At 38.5% G+C, this 15,376-nt stretch overlaps 1 protein-coding gene across 4 annotated transcripts in view; it reads right to left on the bottom strand.

Moving 5' to 3' along the window:
• Positions 1–15,376, bottom strand: part of KCTD20 (potassium channel tetramerization domain containing 20) — a 37,757-nt gene that overhangs the window by 12,488 nt on the left and 9,893 nt on the right. Inside the window, exons 1-5 of one of the 4 annotated variants that reach the window (XM_047858623.1) lie at positions 13,248–13,345; positions 9,890–10,071; positions 9,005–9,120; positions 2,902–3,107; positions 8–281 (exon numbers count right to left, since the gene is read on the bottom strand). In XM_047858623.1, the coding sequence (XP_047714579.1) occupies positions 8–281; positions 2,902–3,061 (434 nt within the window). In that variant the 5' untranslated portion in view covers positions 3,062–3,107; positions 9,005–9,120; positions 9,890–10,071; positions 13,248–13,345. Of the gene's footprint in view, positions 1–7; positions 282–2,901; positions 3,108–9,004; positions 9,121–9,889; positions 10,072–13,247; positions 13,346–15,376 lie in introns of those variants that run through there. The other 3 variants (XM_047858625.1, XM_047858624.1, XM_047858626.1) reach the window with 3 other exon arrangements.

The following is a 15,376-nucleotide window of genomic DNA, read 5'->3' as shown; positions in this document are numbered from 1 at the left end:
CAATTACCTTCCCAACATGGTATCCGGATGAGCAGTGAAAATTTGTGGATTCACAACAAAACGTGTGCCATCTACAAGAAGTGTCACTTTCTCTGGCGCCTGGGAATGAACATTACTGCCAAAGCCCACAGTGCTGTTTCCAAATCGTTCTGGAGCCATAAAGGGTTCATGGTTCCGTTTATTCCCATTTTGGAAGCAGGAGCCTTTGATGTCTTCGGGAAGCGGCATTATGTGAGGGAACTGGAGATTTGCTGGCTGAGAGGCATAGTCAAGTGAAAGGTCTAAAAGATCATACAAACAAACCAAAAATAACATGACAGCAAAAAGGCTTGGGGGGGGGGGAATAAAACTGCTCTTCTTTAAAAAACCAATTTACCCCCCACCCCCCATTTTTAGGTGTTCACAAGCAAAAAATTCTTGCCTCGAACAAATCAAAGAAAAATAAACTAGAAACTCATATTGGATCACCCTGAGCTTTTCTCCAGGTTTGTATGTTGGGGAGGAGAGAATGAAGGCAATAATGCCCATTTTATAATAAAATGGTTAAAAATTTTTAAAGTAAACTATGTGCACGGCTTTAAAAAAATTTAAACAGTCAAGAATTTCTGTGGACAACCAGCAAGGCCCTACCACACTCCGTGCCCTCCCCTGTCTTGTTTCACAGAGGCAATCACTTTTTACTTCCGTTTCCACTTCTAGTTCTAAATAATACTCTTATATTTCCTGTTTTTTCTTTTCTTTTTTTTTTTTTTTTAAGGAAACTGCTGCCTCTGTGTACAGGAACTATTTCATTTTCCACATTCAAAAATTTCTAAATGTTTCTAAATTTTACTTCCCCGAAGGGATGATAGTCTCTAATTGTCTAATGCATTACTTTTGCTAGAAATTCACATAAAAATGCATTTTCACTATGCACAGAAGAATCCTAACATTGTCAACACCATTTTTTGTAAAGGCAAGTCTTGCCCTCAGCAGAAAGGTTCCACTGCAAGTGGCCTTGGGTTAGGATTCATTCCCAGAACCTCAGTTTTCTATCCTAGTATCACCAAAGAGTCATTTTAAGTAATTTATTTAATTTTCCAAACCTTGTTCATTTCTGTAAAATGAAAATAATGTTCACGCCACCTCCCTCACAGGATTATTTTATCAACTGAAATAAAATATGTGAGAGCACTTCAAAGTGTGTTAATACTGTATCATGCAAAAAAGGCTTAAAACTAAATGCCGTAGCTGAAATCTGGATGTACACAGAAGACAATCAGGGGAAAGTATTTATAAAGGATTACCACAGGATTCTTTTAAATTGGCAGTTCTCCTAATATAAGTTAAAAAAAAAGTTTTTTAAGGAAAAATTCAAACATACCAAAGCACAGAGTTAACGATATGCATATCCTGACACCTAGATTTGACAAACTTAATTAACACTTTTCTACATTTTCTTCAAATCTTTTTTTTCCCCCCAAATCTCCCATTCCTCATGTACTTTAAGTTTGTACACAATAATTCATGAACATGATTACTGCCCATGATCTCTGGGAAATGAGTCTGACTTTGGGCACTTAGGTAACCAAATAAATTGTGACCTAGAGAACACTCACTCCCCCCACCCCCACTCCATTTGCTTCTAGAGAAAAGGAAACCAAAATCTAGACCAAAAACCTATTGAGGATTCACGTCCTACAGCTTTTGACAAATTTTCAATGTGGCCCTGTGTTTGCATACCAAGAGCCAAGCTTCCACAAAATCCATAGGCAAGCTTACAACAAGAGAACACTTTAATCACCAAGACAGGCTTTCACATTCACAGCGCTGTTCTAAAAACTGAAAGTAGGTACCTACACCACAAATTCAGATTTTAGAATGCTTGATTCCCTCCCCGCCCGCTGCCCTCTCCCCTGCACCCCCTCCCAGCAATGAAGCAATTTAACTTGGGCTGATTCCTGAAGGACACCTCAAGTTGCACCCAGCATAAACGGGTGAGTAGGAAAAGAAACGCACTGCACAAATTCTCCCTGACGGTACACTCTAGGATGGCAGGCACACTCTGCTCCTCTGGCAGCTAAAATATGTAGAAGAGCACGGCCCTGGTCAGAAAGACACAAGTTCAAATCCCAGTCCCCTAACTCCCAGCAGTGTGAACCGGAACAAGTTTTCTAAGCTCCTGAAGCCTCACTTTTCTCATCTGTACAAGGATTAAGCAGAGATCAGCAAGCTTTCTGTAAAGGCCAGAAGGTAAATATTTTGGGTTTTGTGGGTCATGGTCTCTGTCACTGTAGCAGGAAAGGAGCCAAAGACCATATGTGAACAAATAGGCATCATATTATGATGGCTGTTATTTAAAATTTTTATTTGCAAAAACAGGCAGTGGTCTAGATTTGCCACCCTGTATTAAAAAAAAAATGTATGTAAAGTTCCTAGCACAGTGAATGCTCAATAAACCGTAACTGATATTATTAGTGTTGCCACTGTCTTTATTAAAAATTAAGAAGAACCTAACAGTTTATCAAGAGCCGGCACGTCCAATAACTAAAAAGTCTTTTGGTCTCATGAAGTAAGAAGATTATTAATATCCCTGTCTTCCAGATTAAGAAAGCAGGGCTCAGAAAGATTAAGCAGCTCATCCAAGGTTACAGATGATAGTAGCAGAGCTAGAATTTGAATGTGTCTTCTGACTCGGAATCCAAGACAATTTTTCTTATACTATCATTGCCACATTAGATATGCTGGACTGATTAAGTGGAGATTTTTTTGTGATGGTCAGCTGTATAGAGCTGTGATATGTAAGCTAAGCCAATTGGCTGGATATTTTATTTGGGTAAAGAATATGCATGCCTTCTGGGTAGAGTGGATGCTCAGATGTTGGAAAGCCCACCAAATGAAGTCAAGATCTAAGCGTCATACCATCGCTCCTGGGGCCTAGAGGATAAGTAAGGTTCTGAAGACCAGAAGAAGCCGGGCTATTTGTTTCTTTCTCTTGTGCCGCAGCTGGGCTTTCATCCGTTAGGCAGCCAGCCTCCTGCCGCAATAACCTGTCGCTCTCACTGCCACGGTGAACATTCATCCTTGGATTCTGTATCCTGAACTGTCTGCTTGACCAGAAAAAAATCCTAGAAGACAGGAATATGCAGGATTTAGAACGCTCTCAAAACAGATTTCCAAGGACTTCCAAGGCAAGAAAGCCAAACTAGAGAACTCACCAAAAGCTCTCAGTCTTGTTCTGAGAAGAAATGACATCTTAAACATTTCTGTAATTTTATACTTACAGGAATTGAGCTTATTTAAATGGTCTTTATCAAATCACTAAGAATATAAGCATGTTGATAAACTTGTTACTTGGGAGTAATTTTAAGCTGTATCCAAAAACAGATATCAAATCCACAGTTTTGGCCACAATCTTGATCAATACTACAAAGTAAAATGGTAGTGCAATAATTTGATGATGTTTGTATCACAGACACAAAAGAGGGGAAGAATCCAACTGGTCAATTAAAGAAAACCTGCCTCTATTCAAAAACAATTGAGACACAGATGTTCCTGCAACAATTAAGCACTAGGAAACAAAAACAACCAACCATAATACTCATGGAGTATTATGGGAGTACTCAAGCAAAATTTGACTTATTGTGCTCAAGTTCTTCTTTATAAGTTCTCTCTGCACCTTATCTTCAACCCTAGCCCCCACCTCAAAATTACATGAAGACGTCACTGGCGATAAGGCTAACTCTCTCCCAAGCAGTGCACAGTCGTGACCAAGAACACATAATGAGCTACGGCCACTTGCAAGGCATTTGCGGATCAGGCAGAAGTGGGGGGGGGGGGGGGCGCGCGGGGGAGGGCAGTTCAGGAGGCTTCATACCTTTCTTCCAGATAATCAAGCCCTGCAGCCCTTCCATCCTTGGGGGATGCCCAGCTACTTGAAACATTTCTGAAGTTCACCCTACTTATTAGCATTTTTAGTTTATACTGTACTGATTTCCACTTGGTGTTCTGGTGGAAGAATCCTCTTACGTCACTACCAATTTTTATGCAAATGGACTGCATGCTAACACCGGTTCAGGAAGAAGTTAGGTCACTAAAGGCAGTAACATGTAGAGGTTAAAACAGATCCCCAGGGACTGGTAAACTCAAATAAAACCACCACTGCTCTCAAGTTTGACTCAGAAAGGTCAAAATCAGGTCTACTGAACAGGATAAGGAAAGGATATGGAACCGGGAAGAGCATTATTGCCAGCAATGGAAAGACCAAAAGGGGGGTTTGCTTCTTTAAGCTTAACAGGTTTTGAATGGCAATGTTTCCACTCAGCAGTACAGGTACTGCTTCTCAGCTCTTCCACTAGCGGCTCAAGAACCAAGTTCAAACTTCTCTTTGTTGCTCTCCTAAAGACCTCCTGGACCAAAGATGGTAAGCCTGAATAAATCCATCTCTTGAGAATCTGCACAGACTACACTGTATCAATTACTTCATTTATTCCTTAAAATGTGTGAAGAACAGTCACATTACAATGGAATAGTTTGAAAACAGTTTCTTCCTAGTGGAATCGGGGCTCAAAATGAAGTTTAACTTGTATATAATGAACTGAATTAATACACAGCAGGATGGAATTGAAACTTAGCAAGTTAGGCATCTCCAATGAGGTAAAAGAAAGTAGCCCTCTGAGCACTTAACAGGCATTTTACTTGCATTTAATTTTTATTGCAAATAATACATGACTATTTCCCTTCTTAAAAAGGATGCTTTGGGCGCCTGGGTAGCTCAGTCAGTTAAGCGCCCGACTTCAGCTCAGGTCACGATCTCGCCGTCCGTGAGTTCGAGCCCCACGTCGGGCTCTGGGCTGACGGCTCAGAGCCTGGAGCCTGCTTCCGATTCTGTGTGTGTGTCTCTCTCTCTGCCCCTCCCCCATTCATGCTCTGTCTCTCTGTCTCAAAAATAAATAAACGTTAAAAAAAAATTAAAAAAAAAAAAAAAGGATGCTTTGATCATCATCCCCAATCCCAATCACTTCTCCATATCACACCTTGCTGGTTTGAATCCTTTTGACTTTACAAAAATGAATTCATACTCTACAGATATGCTGGTAAAAGCATATGGTTTCAAAAGAACACACAAACTATATACTATACATCCATCATTCTCATTCTGTAATGTTTTTCTAAATTACTGTTCTTGAGATGCATCCATGTTGAAAGATCAAGATCTGGTTCATTCCTTGTTCTTTTTTTTTTTTAAAGAGAGAGGGAGAGAGCCAGTGAGGGAGAGGGGCAGAGGGACAGGCAGGGAGGAAGGGGGAGGGGGGAGAAAGGGGGAGAAAGAGGGAGATGGAGAAGTGGAAAGAGGAGAGGGGGAGGGGCAGAGGCAGAGAGAGAGAGAGAGACAGAGAGAGAGAGAGAGACAGAGAATATCGACCATGGAGCCTGATGCAGGGCTCGATCCCACAACCCTGGGATCATGACGTGAGCTGAAATCAAGAGTCGGATGCTCAGCTGACTAAGCCACCCAGGTGCCCCAATTCCTTCTTAACTGCTGTAAAATAGTCTGATTCCACTCTTCTATCCATGAATATTTAAGCTGTTTCTTAACTATTACAAACAATGCTTCAATGAACAAGATTAGAGTATACTATGAAACTCCAAGAAAGGACCCAGATTACAGACTCCTCCCAAATGTATTTGGCGTCAGAACTCCTTTTTGCAAGAAATCATCTCAGGATTAAAGCTTAGTGGCACACACTAAGAAATTACTTAATGCAACATTTACCCAAAGTCTCCTATGAAGTAATTCCTCTGTAATTCTAGAATGACAGAACAAAACTTCGAAACCTGAAAAGTTAACTAACACCAAGTTTTCAACATACACCAGAGCAACCACTTTAAACATACTACTACTCCCCTTCCAGGATTGGTGTTTCATTCAACTTTGAATTTATATTTTCAATGCCTATCATGGTTCAATTCTGTAACCATCCCCCAAATGAATCCTGGTCCTTAGAACAGATCTAGGAAAAAGGAAAAAATAAATAAGCAAAGCACTTCAATAATATAGTCTCTATTGCTACAAAACTATCTTTGGTCAAAACACAGTCCTAAAGTCACAGCAACATACAATTACGAAAACTAAAGGATCATGACACCCCCTGACACACTTAACAGTAAATGAAGAGACTGTTTCAGAAAAGAACTAGGAGTCAGAAATATATTAATAACAGAATTCAGACTATACAGCCATTAAGCAGAGAAAACTTAACATCCAACAAGCTGGCTGAAGCTTCACTTCTACACAGTATGGGAGAGCATTTTTATACACTGTAAAGAACTACGAAAATATATTTATTATTTATATCATAGACCTCGCATGAAGGCCCATTCTTTGTTAAGTCTTCATTTTGCTGACCTGGAACAGCATCATAATCTCCCATCTTGGAAAATTTACATACAATCTTTGATGGTGGAACTATCTCCACATATTCCTTACACCTTAAAATGGACACACCACAGTTTCTCCTTAGAACATAATCATCTCGAGTATTAATCCAAAATAACCTCTAGATAATGTCTATGTATTTTTTTCTTACTTGCAATTTCCTCTAACCAATTATTTCTGAAGAATGTAAGATAATTACATGGATCACTGTGCCATTAAGTTCAATATCTTGCCACTGAACTATTCAACATTTTTTGAATAGATTTTAAAATCTAGTTGTAAAGTGGTCAGGGGCAAACAACCCTAACATGGATCTATCTCAAAAGCATAATGCTTTCAGACTGTTAATGGTACAAAGGTATGATTTTTTTTTTTTTTTTTAATTTGAGAGCATCCAAGCACACGTGTGCAAAGCAGGACAGGGGCAAAGAGAGAAGGAGAGAGAGAGAATCCCAAGCAGGTTCTGCATCTTCAGTGCAAAGCCCAACAGGGGTTCAATCTCATAAACCAGGAGATCATGACCTGAGCTGAAATCAAGAGACACTTAACTGAGTGAGCCACTCAGGCATCCCACAAGGGTATGATCTTTTAAAAGGTAGTATCCTTTTTTTTTTTTTTTTTTAATAACTTCAGAGTAATCTGGGTGGTGATAAGGCAGGATGCCACAGAATTTGCTACATAAACCAATGTACCCTTCATCTGTACTCTAGAAATCAGATTTAGAAAGTAATCACATCTGTGCCAAACCTTCATTTCAAACAAATCCCAGTCTTTTCCATCTGTTCTTCAAAAAAAATTTTTTTTAATGTTTATTTATCATTGAGAGACAGAGCATGAGCATGGGAGGGGCAGAGAGAGGGGGAGACACAGAATCCGAAGCAGGCTCCAGGCTCCAAGCTGTCAGCACAGAGCCCGACACAGGGCTCAGGGCTCGAACTCACAAACCGTGTGATTATGACCTGAGCCGAAGTGGAAGTCGGAGGCTTAACCCGACTGAGGCCCTGTGTCCATTCTTATGTAAAAACCACTAAGTTCCTTTAACTATTTTAATCACCTATCATTGACTTTGGCCTAGTTACAGTATGTTTTTCTACTTATACATAGTAATAACCCTGCTAATGTTTTCTATTAAAGGTGAACAGATTTTCCATTTTGCTTCACATATATTCTCGGGTGATAGCCAGAAAAGTAACAGGGAGGGCAGTGGGAGACAAGAGAGGTAGAAGATAATCTAAAATATCTACATGATCACCTTCTAAGATATCATTAACTGGTAGCAAAGAGGTTACCATTTTCGGAATGTACTCTGGGTGTATGTTTTTTTCCCCCAAAGTTTGTATTTATTTTGAGAGAGAGAGAGAGCACGCGCACGCACGGAGAAGGGCACAGAGGAGAGGAAGAGAGAGAGAATCCCAAGAAGGCTCTGCACTGTCAGTGCCGAGCTGGATGCGGGCCTGAACTCATAAACTGCGAGATCATGACCTGAGCTGAAATCAAGAGTTGGACGCTTAACCGACTGAGCCACCCAGATGCCCCTCTGGGTATATATATATTTTAAACAACTTCTATTGAAGCTTTTCTGTCATGTTCTATTCACCCCCTTTGCAAGTATGACCCTAATGTTCCAATCTCAGAAGAAATTCAGTCTTCTATTTAAGGAATTCTGGTTTTCCTTTTTCCAGATTATTTCTAAGAATACTGAATAAGACCATTCCAGTCTCAAGCCCATATAAACTCTATTCTTAACATTCTAAATATCAGAGTTTCCTACATTGTTTCTCAACCCATAAGAATTTAGCTGTTTACATGAGCAAAGAAAGAGACCCCTGTGAGTAAATTATTTCCACTGGGTCCTCCCTTCACATGTATGCATCTCCTTGAACTCTGGCAGACTGGTGAGGCATGAATAACTTCTTAGAGATCTCTTGGTACATTTCTCTCCAAGTGTGATCTTCCATTATGTTCTACTTTTTATAACTGTGGCCCTGTGCAGGTTCCTAAATCTGAGTCTCAATTTCCTCACTTGACAAAAAGGAAGTAACTGTTAACCACACCGGGTTGATATAAGGAGTAAATCAGCACTTAGTACAATGCCTGGCACGTAACATTCAATAAATGTTGATTATTGTTTTATTCCCAAATCAGGGAGTCTACAAAGAAATTTTACAAACCTAATCTTATTTGGTACAGAAACAACCCCAGGAGAGATGCTTTAATTATCCTCACTCAAACTGGGGGTGGGGATGGGAATCAAGTTTTAGAGAGGTTAGCCAATTTGCCCCAAATCCTAACTCTAGCTAAGGGGCAAAGGTAGATTCTAAACTTAGGTTGTTGGATTCCCATATTCTTTCCATCCAATCACACTGCTTCCCCCAAACCATCTTGCCTTTCATCCATTACTGATTATAGAACTATTGTTTGTCACAAATGAAAGAGAAAGTCAGTAATATCCAGGGTCATAGCTGCTGTTCTTAACGTGTAGGAGTTATGGTAGTAATGTAAGAATCCTGTAATAGAATGGTTATATTTTTCCATGAAATAGCATTGTTAGTACTTCACTACTCATAAAAGCCATTAAGTACTCACTGAAAAAATTTCAGCCAATATAGAAAGACAGCAATACTTTAAAAATCAACACAGCTGTGAACTCTTTGCACATGTTAACTCTGGGCATCTTCCCACTATATTCTTGGAATAAACTCCTAGAAGTAAAACAGATATGGAAAAAGGTAAATAATTTTTAAGTTTTGATAGGTACTGCCAGACTGTCCTCTATAAATATACCAGTTTAAACTCTTTCCAGCAGCATGGAGCATCCATTCTCTAGAACCCTTGCTAACAGCGTTTCAGTTTTCTTCATCTTTGCTAATCTAATAAAATTACATTAAAATGAGCTATCATAGTTCACTTAAAACTTTCATCGATACTTCTAAAATTTCACCTTTGAAAGTCTTAAAAGTTTTGAGTGGGTGGGGAAAGACAACCCTGCTGGGTAGGTATTAGGTAATAGCCATGATCTATTCACATCCAGTTTTTCAGGCTTGACTAGAATCACTGGATATTTCCCATGACTTGCTCTCATTTCCCTGGATGTCTGTGAGAGAATAAGGTATAATCGTACAAGACCACCCACAAGATAAGCAAAGCAGGTTCTGACTTTGGCTTCATTATTAACTAGCCATGTCACCAAAACATTCTATAAGCTTCACTGTTTTCATCCATAAAAACAGAGGATGGTGTCTGCCATTACGAAGCTAGACAAACCTTTCTCAAATAGGATGCATGGAAAAGCTCTCAAAAATCACGAAGCACTATACAAAAGACAAGTGATAAACGGGGAGATTGGTGTAAATCTCCCTTGAACAACTGCTTAGTTAGCATTTATTTAGCTCTCTAAGCTCATCATGCTCATCCTCCACTTTTGAATATACTTATTATGTTTTATTGTATGATTCTACTGATTTCAGTTACCTTTGTCATTTTGATTCAGTGAAATCACACCTTGTACTGTTTCTGGAATTCTACAAACTATTTTTTGCCTCAGTTGCCTAACTTCATTTGCACTTGACCTTCTGTGTCTTTCCATTTTTCTCCTCAGGAAGATACCACATCCTCCTCTTCTATCGTCAAACTTTTCTTTAGCTTTTTTAGTCCTGCAGAATTTTAAAAAACAAAGAATAATCCTGCACGCAGGCAGTAAAGGTTTATTGTTTCTGGCAGAAAATACCGAAAAGACAAAAATCACCCATAATTCTTCTTCCAGACTTTCCTAAGCATAAACACATAAATATTTTTTTATTTTTCACAATTTGAAATTCTGTAAATACTATGCTGCATTTCTCAACATAACATGATTTTGGCTGTAGGTCAATAATCACACTCTTACATCATTTTCAATGGTACATATTATTCTGTTACATGGTTATACCAAATTTCACTCAACTGATTTTGTTTTATTGTTTTTTTTTATAATCTTTAACCCATATAGAATCTGTTTTGTATATAGCATGGGATAGGGATCTACCGAAATTCAAATGGTTAACCAATTAACTGCGTTAATGTATTCTGAAGAGTCCATTTTTCCATACTGATTTGAGGTGTCACCTTCATCAAATACTGACATATGATAAATGCTTGACCTGGTTTTTACACTCTGTTCCACTGATTCATCTATTTCTGTGCCAATGTCATGTATAATTTCAGTTTAACAATCTTGCCATCATTTTTCTATGTCACTTATCTGGAAGTTCTAAAATGGTATTTCTAAGTTGTCAACAGGGAAATGCTTTCTTCTGACTTTTAAAATTATGTCTTAACTATTTATGTTTTTTCTTCAATGAGTAATATATTTTATTAATTTAGAATTACTGTGATAAGAGTCCTAGAACATTACATTTAACGGACAGAGGTTGTACACAGATTCTCTGTACTAGTTTGTTACCCAGAATGTAGCTTTGTTCCTTTTTTTAAAAGATTTTATTTTAGTATTTTTTAAACGTTTATTTATTTATTTTTGAGAGAGAAAGAGCAAGCAGGGGAGGGGCAGACAGAGAGGGAGAGAGAATCCCAAGCAGGTTCTGCACTGTCAGGGCAGAGTCCGAAATGGGGCTCGAACCCACGAACTATGAAATCATGACCTGAGCCTAAATCAAGAGTCAGATGCTTAGCCAACTGAACCACCTAGGTGCCCCTAAAGATTTCATTTTTTAAGCAATTTCTACACCCAACGTGGGACTCGAACCCACAGCCCTGAGATCAAGAGTTGCATGTTCCACCAACTGAGCCAGCCAGGTGCCCCTGTTTGTTCTTTTTTTATAGGAAGTAAAAATTTGCTTTACCTAAAAAGATAACTGCCATAACTCATTCCAATGAAATATTAAAAATGTATGGATAACTGAAACTATTAATACTAATTTTGCTGTTTATTGTTGAGACAATGTTTAATCAAATTTTTAATTCAAAAGTAAAACTAAGTTTACTTCAGCTATTTTAACACATACAAATACATTATATGGACTAAAGATAGATTATGCAGTCTAGGTTAATATTGCAGCTACACCAGAAGACTGCTTCTGTGCAGAAAAAGAACTTATGATACTGTACTTCTTGAATACTGGTCAGTACATGCCCTTCTTATATACTCTCCCTATGAGCCTATACAACTATTTAACCCCTAGTAAACACCAACCCTTCTCCCCTAACTGCTTTATCTTGTTTAGATTTCTTTTTAATTTAAAAAAAAAATTTTTTTTTTCAACGTTTATTTATTTTTGGGACAGAGAGAGACAGAGCATGAACGGGGGAGGGGCAGAGAGAGAGGGAGACACAGAATCAGAAACAGGCTCCAGGCTCTGAGCCATCAGCCCAGAGCCCGACGCGGGGCTCGAACTCACGGACCGCGAGATCGTGACCTGGCTGAAGTCCGACGCTTAACCGACTGCGCCACCCAGGCGCCCCTTTAATTTTTTTTTTTTAATGTTTGTTTATTTTTGACAGAGAGAGAGCGAGCATGAGCAGGGGAGGGGCAAAGAGAGAGGGAGACACAGAATCTGAAGCAGGCTCCAGGCTCTGAGCTGTCAGCACAGAGCCCGACATGGGGCTCGAACTCACAGATTGCGAGATCATGACCTGAGCCGAAGTCGGACGCTCAACTGACTGAGCCACCCAGGCGCCTCTTGTTTAGATTTCTTTTCAAAGAACTGATGCTATAAAATGTTTTCCCATTTACCATACCATTTCTTCACAAAGTCTCAAATTAAGGGAAGCTATATTTAACCATACCCTATCCTGCTTCTCCTGTATTTGCCAGCAAGTGCTTTGAAGCTAGACTAAATAGTTTGGTTCGTGATTCCACCACTTATTAGCTACGTGAATCTGGGCACATGACTAACTTCTCTGAGATTCCATTTTCTCATCTGTAAATTAATAATACCATCTATTTGGAAGAGCTATTTTAGGGATCACAAATACTTCAGATCAAGTACGATCTGTGGCATATGGTAAATACTGAAAAATTGTTAGCTGTTACTATTATTCATATATTCAAACCTAGCTTCAAGCTTATAAAAATCATACTCATAAAAGTTTTAATCTCTTCTTGTTTCTCCTTTCTTGCATTATCACCTAGCTACCACATTATCCCTCATCTCAATTCCAATACTAACAACCCCTTTACTTATCTGTGTATCTGTATTTTTTGTTAAGTACTGGATTCTGAATATGTCTGTTTGCAGAGGTAATGAAATTCATTTATGATTCCACTGGTAACTCTTAATTTCAAATATTTACCGATAACAGGCATGTTATTTTTGTAAACCAAACCTGTAATTTTATAACTAAAACCTAGACAGCTTTCAAATGAATCTTTTGAATTGACTAAGCACTTTTATCAGCTAGGTTATTTTAATCTCTCAGAATTTAGAGAAGTTTCTGGTAACCTCTTCAGACTGTCAACAAATCAGCGAACATATATAGTCAGCATGTATTTACCAAACATCTACTGTGTGGAACACACATAACACTGTGCCAGCAAAAAGGGGCAAAGGACTGTGGGACACCTACAGGGCTGATCCTAAGCTCCCATGCTGGTTAGGTGGGAATATGTGAAAAAGATAAATAAATTTAACTAATACATACAGAATAAGCGGTTCTAACCCTTGGTTTGATTGTCAGGCCTATCTTCCCAGAGTATATTAACATAGGCTTATTGTGGGGTCCAGCAGTTCGTAATTTTTTCTAAAAAGTCAACTTAGGCAGCTCTCATATGCATTTAGGTTTGGGAATCATAAAAGAAACATAAAAGTCATAAAAATTCATATGAGAAAATCACCTCTAGCTGGTGTGCTTGGGAAAAGGAAGTCTTCATCAGACAAAATCTACACAGGGCTCTGAAGAGATTTTTTTCCCCAGTTTTTGGACACTTCAAATCTTCAGGAAAATAGAAAAATCATTACAATCAGTACACAGGTGTATACCCCTCAGATTTACCAATGATCATCCTGCCTCATTGGGGTGCACTTTGCATTCCTTCCCCCTCCACAGATTTTCCAAATCACCTGAGAATGACAGATATCACACTTCATCCCTAATACTTCAGTATGCACAGTCTAAGAATTACAACATTCCCCTACAAAACACAACAGTACCATTTTCACATCTAAGAAAATGGACAATTCCATAATCTCAACACATAATCCATAATCAAATTTACTAATTTGGTTTCATATTTTCTTTTATAGACTTTTCTGGGGATCCATAATTAAGGCTTGTTTCTTGCATTTTTTTTAAATGTTTTATTTATTTTTGAGAGAGAGAGAGACAGAGTACGAGTGGGGGACGGGGGGGAGAGGGAGAGAGAGAGAGAGAGAGAGAAAGAGAGAGAGAATCCTAAGCAGGCCCCAGGCTCTGAGCTGTCAGCACAGAGCCCAACACGGGGCTCAAACCCATGGACTGTGAGATCATGACCTGAGCCGCACAGAAGCTTAACCAACTGAGCCACCCATGTGCCCCTAGTTGTTCCAAATTTTTAAATCTCCTATAGTCCCTCTCTCCATCTATTTTTAAAATGAAATTTACATTTTAAAAGAGACTAGGTCCGTTCCAACATCCTGGATCTCAGTGTTTCCACACAAGTAAAAAATTTTCTCCTATGTGTCTAAACAAGAATACTACATAGATGGCAGCTGTATCCTTCCAAATGCCATCACATTAGAGACATAATGCCACCATACCCTACTATAGGGGAAAAGCTTGGCCACTTGGTTAAATGGTGACAATAGATCTCTCCCCGCTGTAAAGAGAGATGTAATACTCTATCTCCCAATAACCTTTCACCCAGTGGTTTTGGCAATCTATTGATGATTCTTGCCTGAGTCAGTTATTACATTTGGGACTACAAAATGAGGGCTCTCTAACTGTGTTGTTCCTCCTACATCTACTGTATAGCAGCCTTCCATGAAGTACAACTATTTCTACACTTTTCCTTTATTTCTCCCTATCATTATGAACTCAAAGATTTGTTTTAATCTAGTATATTACAATAATCCATTACCATGATTTTTAAAAAATTGTCCCCAATTTTTGGTTTAAACTGTCCCAAATATGGCTAGTGGGGTTCTCTTCAAGCCATTGTCTGTCATTTTAACACAATTCTATTTGCTTTTGAGGCTACTTCTGGCATAAGATTTCTCCAAGCGCACCTTTTACCATCTCTGCCCCAGACCTGGAATCAGCCACTTTGCCAGGAGCCTTTGTTCATTTTAGTGGGCAATGGCATTTATAAATCGGGATCTGAGCACTAACTGTCCTCACAGCTACTGGGTTGTCACTGCTTCTAGGCCATTTCAGTAGATAAAGCTGGGGACTTTTTTTTTTTTTTTAAAACAAGCAAGAATTTACACTGATACTTTCAACTCAAATTCAACACTATAGTTTTTCTTTATATTAGCATCTTTTCCCTTACAATGAAAATCTTGGTTCATAAACTAGTTTCAAACTTATAATATCAATATTATTACTCACAATAAACATACTAAGTTTTAAGTCTACGGGGGGGGGGCAGTTCTTTTTGTCCTTTTGGCAATCTACTGATGATTCTTGCCTGATGTATTATCAGTATGATATGTTCAAGTTATTTTTTCTCTGTATGTCCTATAGGTTAGGTTTATTTCTCTCTACACTTACTATGTAAAACATTTACATGGTTTAAGTTACAGTGTTACAAGAAAGGAATGCTGAGAGAAGTGTTTTTCCCTTCCCTTTTCCCTCCAATCTTTCCCTATCTATTCCCTACAGATAACCAGTTTTATTAATTTCTGTTTATCCTTCATGTTTCTCTTTGAAGAAATTAGGATAAAATGTGTATATACATATAAATTCTTAATTCCTCTTTTTCTTATACAAAAGATGGAACAACATATCCAATCCTGTCCTTTGCGATTTTTACTTAACAATATATCC

This window comes from Prionailurus viverrinus, chromosome B2 (genome assembly GCF_022837055.1).
Source record: "Prionailurus viverrinus isolate Anna chromosome B2, UM_Priviv_1.0, whole genome shotgun sequence".
In the NCBI taxonomy this organism is placed as follows: domain Eukaryota; kingdom Metazoa; phylum Chordata; class Mammalia; order Carnivora; family Felidae; genus Prionailurus; species Prionailurus viverrinus.
This window is presented reverse-complemented; position numbering and strand designations above follow the sequence as displayed.